The sequence below is a fragment of the Suillus discolor genome, assembly GCF_016758755.1.
Source record: "Suillus discolor strain FC423 chromosome Unknown F5147scaffold_82, whole genome shotgun sequence".
Classification (NCBI taxonomy): domain Eukaryota; kingdom Fungi; phylum Basidiomycota; class Agaricomycetes; order Boletales; family Suillaceae; genus Suillus; species Suillus discolor.
In genome coordinates, this window is record NW_024541329.1 from 184,280 (window position 1) to 198,847 (window position 14,568).

The 14,568-nt window shown below is 47.6% G+C and overlaps 3 protein-coding genes across 3 annotated transcripts; 2 read left to right on the plus strand and 1 right to left on the minus strand.

The window, feature by feature from the left end:
• Positions 1-76: 76 nt before the first annotated feature.
• Positions 77-1,041, minus strand: F5147DRAFT_720497 (50S ribosomal protein L30e-like protein). The gene is made up of 4 exons (XM_041438817.1): positions 980-1,041; positions 823-928; positions 424-763; positions 77-259 (listed from the first exon to the last, which is right to left on the minus strand). The coding sequence occupies exons 2-3, from the start codon at positions 925-927 to the stop codon at positions 425-427; spliced, it is 444 nt and encodes a 147-aa protein (XP_041287364.1). The 5' UTR covers position 928; positions 980-1,041; the 3' UTR covers positions 77-259; position 424.
• Positions 1,042-1,111: 70 nt separating this feature from the next.
• F5147DRAFT_720500 (WD40-repeat-containing domain protein) lies at positions 1,112-2,684 on the plus strand. Its single transcript, XM_041438818.1, has 7 exons — positions 1,112-1,179; positions 1,230-1,266; positions 1,324-1,608; positions 1,668-1,822; positions 1,914-2,054; positions 2,108-2,268; positions 2,318-2,684. The coding sequence occupies exons 1-7, from the start codon at positions 1,177-1,179 to the stop codon at positions 2,508-2,510; spliced, it is 975 nt and encodes a 324-aa protein (XP_041287365.1). The 5' UTR covers positions 1,112-1,176; the 3' UTR covers positions 2,511-2,684.
• A 10,681-nt stretch (positions 2,685-13,365) lies between these two features.
• On the plus strand, positions 13,366-14,298 carry F5147DRAFT_820846 (uncharacterized protein; the record flags this gene model as incomplete). Its single annotated transcript, XM_041443679.1, has 1 exon — positions 13,366-14,298. The coding sequence occupies one exon, from the start codon at positions 13,366-13,368 to the stop codon at positions 14,296-14,298; it is 933 nt and encodes a 310-aa protein (XP_041287366.1).
• Positions 14,299-14,568: the final 270 nt, after the last annotated feature.

Sequence of the window (14,568 nt, forward strand, 5' to 3'; positions counted from 1 at the left end):
CTCATAAAATCTTGGAGACTACAATTAGTTGCTCAACGTTCAGTCGAAGACTCTTTGCCAACTCTCAAGGTCTGTCTGGTCAAACTTAAACTAGTCGATGTAGCATGTGTGAAATCTTAGGCCCCCCCGTGCTGGCAAATGTGACCGGTGACAGCCAGTCACAGAAGTTGAATGATACTTAGCCATCAAACACGCAAGGTACAAAGGAGATCATTTATTCGCAGATGTACGAGAATGATGTACAAGGGCACGAAAGAATCTGTAGTGTAGAGAGATGTTAGTCAATGATGAGGTTTTACGCGAAAACACGAATAAAGATCAGACAATATAATGATTCCGGTTAGACTGTTTCCTCATTGAACGGATTCTCCGTTGAGGGAGTCTGTCTTGTCATCGTGATATGAAAATTGGAATGGCACTCACCCTACCGGTTCTTGAAGTATTCAAGGAGTACATTGAGACCCTCGCTCTCTACACCATAGTCTTTGACAACGACGCAAGAGCAGCCCACGATCTTGCGGGGGTTGCCTTCCTTGTCAATCTTGCAAAGACCTGCCCATGTGCCCAGAATCTTGCCGTCTCCGACCTTGATCAGGTTGATTTTGTGCTCTGCACAGAGTGCTTCGATAAGTTTGATGTACTCGGCCTCTGTACAGGTCTCCACAAGCACACAGAGGTGGGCCTGGCGCTTGTCCAATGCCTTGGCGCACTCGCGGAGACCACGAGCGAGACCGTCACGAACAAGGGCGTTCTTCAGGACTTGCTGCGCGATCAAAGTTTATAATGGATAAAACCTGGCTGAAAAACTCAAGTTCTACATACCTGAAGAGCGTCCTCCACGGACATTTTTCCCTTTGGAGCCTCAGTAGTGACCTCGACCTCAGCGGCCTGGGCGTCGACTTGAATTTCATCTCCAGCGTCAGACATCCTTTATTTTACAATCAGATAGATGACTGGGCGTTATTATAGACAAACATACTTTTGGGATTAGTTTACAGAATTTGCGATGTCTTCGTCCGCTCTCGTTGATGTGAGGAAAAATAAGGTTTCGGCCATTAACAAGGTTTTGTGTGTGTTTTAAGTCCGCTCGGAAAGAGCCGTTATCCCATTTCATCTTCCTGTGATCGAGGTTGGCCTTACACTGTTCCTAATCATCCACCACAAAAGCGGTCAGATATGGTTTGTTCGCATTCTCTGATGCATAGCAGTTAGATTATAAAATTTGCTAGAGTCTCGCATTCGTTAACGCGCTTGAGTGCAAAGAACGTACGCGTCAGAGTGTCACAACTTTTAGGCAGGCTTCATTAAACTTATCGTTTACAGCGCACAGTGACGAGATCTGGGCTGTAGCATGGACAGCCAATAATACGGCCGTGTCCGCATCCGCAGACGGCACGGTGAAGCAGTGGGATTCCACCTCTGGACAAGTGTCGATGTCGCGTCCGCCACACAATCTTGCCATAGTTTCTCTATCTGTCTCACCTGACGGAAAGTTCGCGTTGTACAATGGTCTCGATGGTACAACATGGCTTTGGGATCTCCAGGCTGATACCGTGGTCGGGCGTCATGAAAGCTACGACCGTTCTACAGTGCAAGGCGCTGAGCCCTGTGAGTTGTAGTACGGACTCTAAGAAAGTATGATTTCTCATGGTGTTGCATGTGCCTAGCCTGGTCAGTGTCACTCAATCCGAATGGAACGACATATGCGGGCACCAGCAGCTCTGGAAATGTGAATATCTACTCTGCGAACCCTGACTCTTTTGGAACACGACAAGCAGTCTTGACGAGTGGTAGGAGTAGACACGGTATGGATTGTGTGCATGTGAGTTTATTTTATTTAAATATAGCAATGCCCCGAATTCCAAAACACCCAGAACGCCCGCAATAACTAACGAATCACTTCTGATGATTAGAGTCCAGATGGTACTCGAGTGGCATTATCAAACGAAGCTGGCCAAGTCTTCATATTTGACTTGGAATCACAAGCTTTAACATCAACCTATTCTTCGCATGCCATGTGTGTGCGATCGTTGGCATGGTCATCCGACGGTCAGGTTCGTTTCTTCAATTTTATCCAGTGAAAGTAGCCTAAGTGAACGGTGTCCAGTTGTTACTGACAGCCTCCGATGACAAACGCCTTATTCTTCACGATGTACGGTCGACTCCATCCGGGAAACCGGGTTCTGGAGCAGTAGCCACACTCACGGGCCACTCCTCTTGGGTGCTCAGCACCAGCATATCGCCGGATGGACGTCTAGCTGCATCAGGGTATATGATGTTCTACCAGAAAATAATTTTAGTAATTCTTGTCCACTAGGTCCGCTGATAAAACGATCAAGGTCTGGGACTTATCGGCACGCGCGGCAGTCTCAACGCTCCAAGAAAGTGGCGAAGTATGGAGCGTTGCCTGGTCCCCAAAACCACCCGCTCCTGGCACCGCGGGTGCATTCATTACCGGTGGGCAGGATGGACATGTGCGATGGTGGAGATCCGCTGGTACCGGTGTATAGTGTGGGTAGGATAGCGTGTCATTTTTGGTCCCCTTGTACTGCTGAAGTTCATCATTCTTCTCAATCGTTGTAGATCCCAGACTTGACGAATGAATAAATAAAAAGCTTGCCCTTGTATGGACCATCATCCATAAATTAATATTTGGATCACAGACTGCGATAATTATATTCCGGTATCCCCGTTATTTGATAGACTTCTGCTTTCTTATTTCCGTTCGCTCCACAATTCTTATCTTCGTAGCCGCTAAAAACCCGCTTCTTTTGACTGACTTATTTGCCTCATCCATAGCCGGTTTGGTTGTCATTACTCGTTCGACTCGACTCGGATAGGTCACTTCGTTGCGATCTATTCACGGTGCGTCAGTGGTAGAGGAAATTGCAATTTACGACCTGCATCCCTACGCTTTCGCCATTCAAAATGCCGAAGACAACCCTGTAATCGAACAGCGACCCATGATTCCGAGTCACCCTTTTGTGAGATAATCAAGGTGCTGGTGACTTCAAGGGCAACGCATCCAATCACATCCTTCTGTGAAGCCGCTTGTTGGGATCTCAAATCACCTTATTACGCCACATGATCTTCAGGCGCAGACTATGGCCTGTCGTGACGAATAGCTTGCCTCTTCTCGAGTCTATCTGGCCTGCATAGCTCTGATTGCGATAGCATTTTGGCTCGCTCTGCGTAATCGATGGAACGCTCCTGCTTTCTCTGTATGTGACGGAGGCTGACGTCGAAATCCCACTCGGGGAATCAGCCATGTCCTGCTTACGAATAGTTGACCTTTGGGATGTCCATGATAGGCGTTCTCTCAGATTGCGTTCCGGAATGATACCTATGAGTTCATTCGTCAGAGTCCTGGTGATTTTGGAGACAGAGATCACGATTCATAGCCGTTTGTGTCGTTTGTCGTTGGTGAGCAGCGTCCTGTCCCATTTAGAGGATTTCCGTGGGGAGGATAGGTCTTGTAAAGTCCATCCATCCCTTTCCAGGTCTTCCACTCGACTCCTGAAGGTAGATGATGCACGCTCGTGAGTTTCTATGCGACTTGAACATGGAACAAACGAGCTCGTCAAGCTCCAAGCTACTCAGTTCAACGATGCAGCAAGTGTTAGGTTGTACGAAATCGCAGCTATCCCACCTTATTTTCTCGTAGAAGTTTGCATGCAGGAATCACAAATTTCTCCTCATGACGCACATCGTCATATGCCACTTCCGTATCGAACCATCTATGGTGTGTCTCAGGCTATGCTTTACCAACTCGTGAAGGTCCTTCACATGCGCTCCGCCTGCTACGGTTGTTCAGGACACGAGCACTAAGAACTATTTGAACAATACAGCCACCGTCAAGGTACAAATGAAACTAGTTCAAACTATAGGAGTGACCGCTCGCTACGAGTGCACCATCTCTATGGGAAGCATAGAGCGCGTTTCGATCTTGAGAGCTGGGTAAAGTGTAGTTAATGATTATGAGAGACGGGAGACACTACCGAATACTTACCAGCGAAGCAAGCACGTAAGCCGGCCTTCCTATCCTCATCAACCTTGTCCATGATAGACTGATACGATTCGATGGCTGTTCCAAAACTACCTGCTCGAAAGAATGCACAGCACTGTTGCTGGTTCGCAGTTTGCCACAAGTACTTGAGGTCCCAACCAAAAAGCTGTGGAAAACACAGTTAAGCACGAAAGAATTTTTGGTTGTGTCATATTAGCGTACCACGATAAATTCATCGTACATCAAATGAATCGGCAATTTGTAAAAGAAATTACTAGCGTTGACAGCCGCAGTGAAGTGTTCAACAGCTTCGCTGTGGCGCGCGCCCTCCGAGGCAATGTTTCCCAGTTGGACGCGTAGGTAGGCCTGGTGTACGAAGGGCAAGAATCAATGACAACACATGGACCTGATGTGATCGAACGGGTACTTACTTCCACGATATGACAAGCAACAGGATCGACATCGGGAGACGCAGCTAACTCTCGGATGCGAAGCATTGCCTCTTGATGTTCATCTGCATTGAACAATGCAATGGTCTAAAAACTGCAATGAAGCACGGAGTATATGAGAAAAACAATACCTGCCTTGATCAAGAAAAGGAAGTGGTCGGTCTTTAAATCTCGGTTCGTGAACATGGATGCGAGGTCAAATGATATCCTCGCAGCCAGAACTTGCTTTTTTCCGCAGAGGGCAATGCCCTTGGAGATATGGCCTGCCAACGATGGCTGAATGCTGACGGACTATGCCATCATCAAAGTTAACTTTTATAAGGAAGTCATGGTGGGTCAGCCTTCTCACCCGAATTGCGTATTGAAGTGCTTGGTCCCAGTTGCACTTCCGCGCCATAACAAATGCGCGATTGACATAGGCCGTATGATCGTTGGTGTCATCGTAGATATCCAGATTTAGCACCCTTTCAGCGGTAGGCCAGTCCCCAGCTATGCATGCGTTGCGGACTGTCGAGTTCATAGCGAGAACCTGCGTAAATCATATTCGCATTGCGTTATAAAAGTCAAGGCTTGGAACATGCCTTGAAATCAGAGTAGGCTTGAGCCTTGGCATGAAAAAGACGCTTAAATGATGAATGGGCGGGAAAATGAAAACAAACGTACGTGGTGCATAGCCTGCTCCTTCATGAGGCCGTCCTTTGAATCATCATCTGGCAAAGCATCCTCAGATGTTGGCCACTCTGAGATCTTTTTATCCACACCTCCACTGAGGACGTGCTTGCCATTTGCAGAGAACGTGACGCAGTTCACCTCCCCAGAGTGCTTGAATATGGCGACGTTTCGTCGATCTGAGAGTCGCCAGAGGCGGACACGGTTATCATGAGATGCGGAGGCAAGGAGAGTGCTGCCAGAGTTGAAGGAAATGGCATAGATATCCATGAAATGACCCTTCCAGGGATCACCGACCTGCCGCCAGGTCGATGCATCCCACTCTCGTATGGTGGGATCAACCCCATTCCCCCCCGAGAAAAGCCGTTTACCATTTGGTGTCCAAGCAAGCGAGTTGTTGAATCCTCCACTGATCGTATTCTTCAACTGAGTGGGAAATGGAGGTGATGATCCCATGAAATTGTAAGTGTAGTGACTGTGGTAAATTTGGACATTGCGGTCCGTTGCAATTGCAAGAAATGCTTGCGAATTGCCCAACTTTGGCGAATACCGAACGCAGCGGACAATTCCACTGCAACTGAGTGTATACTTCACCTGCCACGTTGATATATCCCATAGCTTCGTGGTAGTGTCAGATGATCCACTGGCCAGCATCCTGGAATCCGATGAAAAGTCAAGTGAAAGTATCCAGCCGTCGTGGGTTTTATTGATTGTTTGCTTGAGTTCCCCAGTATTTGCATGCCAGACGATAAGCTTTCCGCTCTCATCGCCGCTTGCTATCCATTTTCCATCTGGTGAAACAGCCAATGCCCGCACTCGACTGCTATGCCCATCCATCTTCTTCAACATTATACTTGTTTTTAAGTCCCACAGACGAAGCATTCCGTCACATGAGCCCGTGACCATGCGTTCGTCGTAGCTATCTTGGGGTTTGAAAACCGCGATTGCGACCACGCGATCCTCATGATCTTCAAATGCTCGAATGGATGTGATGTTTGGGATGAGCGCCGCCATTTTAGTGAAGCCGCAGTACAGTTGAGGTGGACTTGGTGTGTGGGCGGATGGCGTCTTGCTCGAAGTTGCAGAGGTGCGCGTGATAGAGTGTTTTAAACCCGCTTCATGGCATTGCTCTCCATACGCCCAAAACATCAGGCTATTATCATAACCTTGTTTGACAATCTAAGCGAATGGGCTCATGGATCCAAGTCGCAATGTTCCACATCAGTCAATGATCCTGATGGTAACTGTTTCAGGTATCCACGCAGCAGATAGGAAGACGACATTCACGGTTCACCTGATTCACTTGATTGGCCATGCCCCCGAATTTTGATTAAGTCGCCATCCAAAGATGTGGTGTTCCACCCGGTGACATGGTGAGCTTGGAACGTTCGTAGCGGTGATCCGATCGCAAGGCTTGCTCTGCGTCATGATTCATGGGTATGTGCGATTCGCCATCAGCATTGAACCTTTTCAAACTCTGATTCACGTCAGCTGTGATTGAACGTTGGACTCGGGGTTTTGAATCGGTGACTCCAAGACACGTTGTTTCTCGGATTTCCGGTGGTTGAGGATGGCGATGGGTATGGCGATGACCTTCTAGATGGGTCCACCAGTTTTCTAGTTCTCAGGCTTATCCATACATAGCCGCCAAAAACCCGCTTCTTCTTTTGGACTCTTATTTACCATTACTCGTTCAACTCGACTCAAATATGCCGCTTCGTCGCGATTATCTCCGAGCTCGAGACATTTACCATGTGCCGGACCCCGGTGGTAGATGAAACCGTAGTTTACGACATGTATCCCTCCGGCCCTTTCATCATCCCAAATGCCAAAGACAACCCTACAATCGAACAGCCTGAGCGACCCATGATTCCGAGTCACCTTTCTTGAGATCATCAAAGTGCTGGTGAGTTCAAGGGCACCACATACAAATCACCTTTCCGCCATATGATCGAGATCTTCAGGCGCAAACCATGGTTGTCCCATTTATGGCATTTCGTACCGTGGGGGAGTAACTCCATCCATTCCCTTGCAAGTCTCCCACTCGACTCCTGAAAGTAGACGATGCACACTCGTGAGTTTCCATGCCACTTGAACATGGAAAAAACGAGCTCGTCAAGCTCCAAGCTACATAGTTTGACAATGCAGCAAGTGTTAGGTTGTGCGAAATCACAGCTATGCCACCTTGTTGTCTCGTAGAAGTTTGCGATTTTATGTCATGCACGAATCACAATTTTCTCCTCATGACGCAAATCGTAATATGCCACTTCCGTATCTAACCATTTCTCGTGAGGCTCCTTCACATGCGCTCCGGCTGCGGTCGCTGATCATGATACGAGCACTAAGAACTGTTTGAGCAATACAGCTACCGTCAAGGTACAAATGAAACTATTCGAGGATCTCTGTTTCAAACCATACGAGTGACCGCTCGCTACCAGTGCACCATCTCCATGAGAGGCATAGAGCGCGTTTCTATCTTACTCGAGGGCTAAGTGAAGTGCAGTTAATGATTATAGGCGGAGAGACGGGAGATACTAGTACCGAATACTTACCAGCGAACCAAGCACGTAAGTCGGCCTTCATATCCTCATCAATCTTATCCATGATAGACTTGATACGATTCGATGGCTGTTCCGAAACTACCTGCTCGAAAGAATGCACAACACTGTTGCTGGTTCGCAGTTTGCCACAAGGACTTGAGGTCCCAGCCAAAAAGCTGTGGAAAACACACAGTTAAGCACGGAAGAGTTTTAGGTTGCGTCATATCAGCGTACCACGACAAATTCATCGTACATCAAATGAATTGGCAATTTGTAAAAGAAAGTGCTGGCATTGGCAGCGGCAGTGAAGTGTTCAACAGCTTCGTTATAGCGCGTGCCCTCCAAGGCGATATTTCCCATTTGGATGCGTAGGTAGGACCTGGTGTACGGAGGACAGGAATCAATAACGACACATGAATCTGGCGTGACCGAGCGAATGGTACTCACTTCCACTATACGACAAGCAACAGGATCGACATCGGGAGACGCAGCCAGCTCTCGGATGCGAAGAATTGCCTCTTGATGTTCATTTGCATTGAACAACGCAATGGTCTAAGAACCGCAATGAAGCACGCAGTATGCGAGAAAAATATTACCTGCCTTGATTAAAAACAGGAAGTGATCGGTCTTTAAATCGCTCGTAAACATAGATGCGAGGTCAAATGATATCCTCGCAGCCAGAACCTGCTTTTTTCCACAGAGAGCAATGCCCTTGGATATATGGCCTGCCAATGATGGCTGAATGCTGACGGACTATACCATCATTAAGTCAACTTTTGTATGCAAGTCATGATGGATCAGTCAATCTCACCTGAATTGCATCTTGAAGTGCTTGGTTCCAGTCGCGCTTTCGCGCCATAACAAATGCGCGATTGGCATAGGCAGTGTGATTGCTGACGTCAGTGTAAATATCTAGATTTAGCTCCTTTTCAGCGGTAGGCCAGTCCCCGGTTATGCATGCAGTTGCGGACTGTCGAGTTCATAGCGAGAACCTGCGTAATTCATGTTCACATTGCGTTATAAGAGTCAAGGGTTGAAACATGCCTTGAAATCAGAGTAGGCTTGAGCCTTGGCATGAAAAAGACGCTCAGGTGATGAATGGGGGGAAGAATGAAAACGAACGTACCTGGTGCGTCACCTGTTCTTTCATGAGGCCGTCCTTTGAACCATCTTCTGGCAGAGCATCCTCGGATGTTGGCCACTCTGAGATCTTTTTATCCACACCTCCACTGAGGACGTGCTTGCCATTCGCAGAGAACGTGACGCAGTGCTACCTCCCCAGAGTGCTTGAATATGGCAACTGTTTCGTCGATCTGAGAGTCGCCAGAGGACGGACACGGTTGTCATCAGATGCGGAGGCAAGGAGAGTGCCACGTAGAGTCCACGAGAAATGGCATGGATATCCTTGAAATGGCCCTTCCAGGGATCACTGACTTGCCACCAGGACGATGTATCCCACTCTTCTATGGTGGCACTAACCCCATTTGCCCCCGAGAAAAGCCGTTTGCCATCTGGCGCCCACACGAGTGAGTAACTGAATGCTCCACTGATCGTCCTCATCAACACGGTGGGAACTGGAGGCGGTGGTGTGTAATTATAACCGTAGTAACGGTTTGGGATGCTTGAGTTGTAATCCTGGTAAATTTGGACATTGTGGTCCGTTGCAATTGCAAGAAGTGCTCGCCTATAGCCCGGCTGTGGCGAATACTGAACACAGCGGACAATTCCACTGCAACTGAGTGTATGTTGCACCTGCCACGTTGATGTATCCCATAGCTTCGTGGTAGTGTCAGATGATCCACTAGCCAGCGCCCTGGAATCCGAAGAAAAATCAAGTGAAAATATCCAACCCTCGTGGGCTTTATTGATTGTTTGGTTGATTTCCCCTGCGTTTCCATGCCAGACGATGAGATCTCCGCTCTCATCACCGCTTGCTATCCATTTCCCATCTCGTGAAACAGCCAATGCCCGGACCCGACTGCGATGCCCCTCCATCTTCTTCAACACTACACCTGTTTTCAAGTCCCACAGACGAAGCATACTGTCATACGAACCTGTGACCATGCGTTCGTCAGAATCGTCACGGTCGCGGAAGACTGCGAGTGCGATCACGCGATCCTCGTGATCTTCAAATGCTCGAGTGGGTGTGATGTTTGGAATGAGCGCCGCCATTTTAGTGAAGCTGCAGCACAATCGAGGTGGACTTTGTGTGTGGGGGATAGGTCTTGCTCGAAGTTGCAGAGGTGGGTGTGATGGGGTATTTCAAACCTGCTTTAAAGTATTACCCTCTCACCAGACGCCTTTGAAACATGAGGCTATTATCACAAGTCCTTGCTTGACAATCTAAGCGAATGGGCTCGTGCATCCAAGTCGTGTCGCCGCAATGTTCCACATTAGTCAACGGGCCTGGTCGCAATTGTTCCAGGGGTCCACGCAGAAGATAGGAAGACGACATACATGGTTCACCCGATTCACTTGATTGGCCATGTCCTCAAATTTGAATTAAGTTGTCACCAAAAGACGTAGTATTCCACCCGGTGACATGTTGAGCTTCTGTTCCCTGGAATTTCGTAGCGGAGATCCGAGGCTTCCTTTGATCTGCTCTGGTTGCTAGCATCACTGGTATGTGCGATTTGCCATTAGCATTGAACCTTTTCAAACTCTAATTCAAGTCAGCTGTGATTGAATGTTGGATTATTTTGGATTCGAAGTTTTTGAATCGGTAACTCCAAGCTTACACGTTGTTTCTCGGATTTCCGGTGGTTGAGGATGGCAATGGGTATGGTGATGTGACCGTCTAGATGAGTTTTCTAGCTGTGTCTAGTAATAAGTTCTCAGGCTTATCTATACATAGCCGCTTCTTCTCTGCTCGTGACTCTTATTTACTTGATCCAGATTCCAGATTCCACAGCCGACTCTTTGGCCGTCATTAATATTGCTCGTTCAACTCGACTCAGTTATCTAAACCTACAGCGGCCATCGCTGGACGCCGGTCGCTGATATCATAATGACAGTACGTATCTATCTTGTCTAAGAAGTAAAGTGCGACGGTTGCGGGAACGTTCGGGCGCTCGCGTGGTTTGCGCCTATTTCGCCTATTTCGTTTATTTCGTTTATCTCGCGTATTTCGCCAAAGGCCATGTGGTTTGCGCTTAGCTCGCTTAACCTCTTTTTGGAAATCTCGCGTGGTTTTCTCGCGTGGCCTTTGAGCGCCGACTCAATCTCCTTTGCCCATTACAACAGCACCCATGTTTATTCATGAAATTTGAGTGTTTTCCTGCAAGTGTTGTAGCAACTGTATATACACAAAGTAAATAGTCAAAATGAGATGGTGAATGACAAAAGGTAGTGACAAAAATAAACAAATAAAAAGGGAAAAAGAAGGGAAAAGACAATGGAGAGACAAAACCTGGGGAAGGGAAGAATTGGGAGATGAAAGATATAAGAAAATTGGAAAATTGCTGGGAGAATGGGAGAATGAGAAAACAGGGAGAATGGGGAGATGGGAGACGGGAGATGGGAGAACATGGGAGATGATGGGAGATAGGAGGCAGGGAAAAATGGGACAATAATACTGATACTCTTATGTATTTTGTAATTTTATGTTGTGTAGTAGATTGTATTTTTACTTTTGTCAAAATCCTGCTCAAAGAATGTGGAACTGACTGATCTTATGTACTATGTACTTTGAGTTTTTCTGAAATGCTGCTCATAAATGTACTTCTTTTTCAAAATCCACTATCAAGGTGTGATCTTATTCAAAATGCACAATTTATTAGGATTGCAGCCTGAGGCCAGGAAGCCAAAGGAACAATGCTCATCAGGAGCTTTCAGAATTATTAGGATGAAGCTGAGGCCAGGAAGCTAAAAAAAGAGTGCGAAGCACTCTTTTTTGCTTCCTGTGCCGAAGGCAGAACGGGTGTGGACTAGTCTAAGAAGTAAAGTGCGACGGTTGCGGGAACATTCGGGCGCTCGCATGGTTTGCGCCTATTTCGCCTATTTCGTTTATTTCATTTATCTCGCGTATTTCGCCAAAGGCCATGTGGTTTGCGCTTAGCTCGCTTAACCTCTTTTTGGAATTCTCGTGTGGACTCGCTAAGACTAAGACTAAGACTAAGTAAGAAGAGTGTGAACGAAAAATCTGAGAGAAATTTTTACAAGTCCGAAAATACTGCCAAACACGATATAGTGGACAGTAATCCTCATGCCTACTGCGCCGCGGGAATGCAACAGACAAACAACAGACTTTTCCTACTATATGGGAAAGGCATCGAGAATATCAAAAGCAATAATAGAAATTTGATTACACTTTTGGTTACACAAATCATTACACAACTTGGCTGTGTTACAGGGATCTGTAACACCTACTAGAGCCCCAGCTCTCCCTACGCCTGCCCCCGCTCTGCTAGACTCCCCGCGCGGCGGTGCGCCGCCTGCGCCTAGAAAGACAGCGGTCTGGACCGCTATGACCCCGCCCCATGGCGCTATGACCCCGCCTGGTGCTATGACCCCGCCCCTGGCCTAGACGGCCTTGTACCTGATCCATGGAGGCTGTACGCCTCATGGACACCCTAGATCAGCGCATGTATACCACATGTCGCCTCATGAAGATCCGGAGCGTGCCTGGCGCTTCCTGTACCTATGCGCAGCTGCCCTTGGCGCAGCATGCTTGATCAGAGGTTAAGCCTCATGTATCTTATCTGAACCTCATGTCTTGCTATCATAGATTTACGATATACTATTGATTACAGACGGAGCTAGAATACTTGTAGTACTTCCCTATAAGTAGACACAGATTATTGTACTTAGACTTTACTTTAATCTACTAGGTTCATCCCCAGAACTTGCTCATCTAAGCTTACCAGCTTCCTTGTGTGAGACCGCACTTCTAAGTCGCCCCCATACGACTTAGCACGTATCCGCTAGCCCTGCATCTCGACGAGCACCGTCTTACCGAGATCGCCGGAGGAATCCTTGACGTTCCGTCAAGGCTAGACCACGCTCAGCTTCAGTAGACTCACTCGAGTCGTCGCTGAGAAGACCTATCCTAGTTCGCACACGCCGACCTACAGTCGACGTAACAGGCTGCTGCTTGTGAATAGAATTCTCGAGTTAAATTGCCTTTCCCTGCAGCCAAGTGTAATAAAGTGTAATACACTTTTTGTGGGTTTCATTTCTCATCAACAATGAATAGAAGTGACTTATCAATGAGTTCAGGCAATTTTCACACTTGCCAAACAACAGTTTGAATATTATAATATAACAAAGATGGATCAAAATTTTCCTATTCCGTGAGTTGTTGACTATAAAATTGCTACATTGCAAGGTGCATGATGCTGATGTCTGCACATTTAGACAACAACCACAGATTACGCCAGAACGTGACTGCCAGTCGCAACGTGAACAAGATAGAATTAACAGACTTCAAATGATGTCTCCCACCAGACGCAATCACCGTCGGGCCGCCCAGGATAATCAGGACAGACCTCTGCCTGCTGTACCACAGCCAAATTTTGTGCCAGCTAATGAGCCACAAGCAGGCCCTGTTCTACAACCTTTTGCATGGCAACCCCCCGCACACTTCCCACATCAACCACTACCAGTTGAGTGATATCCTGGCTTGCCAAGAAATGCAATTGCGCATGTGGAGCGTGCTCATCAGTTTCCTCCTGTTGATTATAATGCTCGCTTAAATGAGCAAATGAATGCTGCTCAAAATGATAGGCGCCATCAGCAGAATCTCCGTTGGCGACAGGACAGAGATGAAATAAGACAGCAGGCACAGGCAGAGGTAGAGGTTATGGCAGCTAGAATGCAGCCTCCACAGGTACCTCACATTCCTAATGAACCTGCTCCACCTGCTCCCGTGCCTCCCGCTCCTGCATATGGCCCTATTCATTATGAGGGTGCAGTTGGACCTCAGAACTTTAATGATCCCCTCCGCTACTTTGTGCCTAATCCTGTACCACCTTTGCATGCTCTGCCTCAACCTGATTACCATCAGTTTAACATCCAGTTTCATCACCATTTCCAGCAAGAAGAGATGGAAAATGAACAGATTAGAAATGACTTTCTTCAGAGACAAGCACAAGAGGCATTTCATCAACAGCAGATTCAGCTGGAATTGCAGCAGCAGGAAGCTAGGTGGAGAAATAGAGAGGCTCAGTATGCTTTTGAAATACAGCAGCAGGAAGTTGAGTGGCACAATAGACAAGCTCTGGAGGCTCATCGCATACAGCAAGAGGAGGCTGAGCGGGCTAATAGACAAGCTCAGGAGGCTCATCGCCTACAGCAGGAGGAGGTTGAGCGGGCTAATAGACAAGCTCAGGAGGCTCATCGCCTACAGCAGGAGGAGGTTGAGCGGGCTAATAGACAAGCTCAGGAGGCTCATCGCCTACAGCAAGAGGAAGCTGAGCAGGCTAATAGACAGGCTCAGGATATTCAGCAAGCAGGTCAACAGGCAGAAGAGCGCCAACACCGCCAGGAGCAGAGGGATCATGAGCAACAGGAGCGTCTTGAAGAGGCATTGCGTGAATATGATAATCCTGCTTCTCAGCACCAGCACGAAGATGACGAGGAAAGAAGAAGAACTCAGGAGCAAGAACTGTCGCCGGCAGTGCGATGCAGAGGATGATGAAAATATCAACCAGGCACCTGTCCGAAATATCCCTATCCCAGATGGAGCTCGACCATACACAGAGCCCATTGATCGTCACACTCTTGGTCCTCTTAATGTGGAGTGCCCCAACTGCCATGCCATGCATTTGCATGTTGAAAGACTCACCAAATCATCTGCACGAAATCCACGCTTTGGTATGTGCTGCTTGGAGGGAAAAGTCGACCTTCCTCCCTTTCCAGCATGGCCACTTGAGCTGCAACAGGCATATGGAGACAGAACATTTGT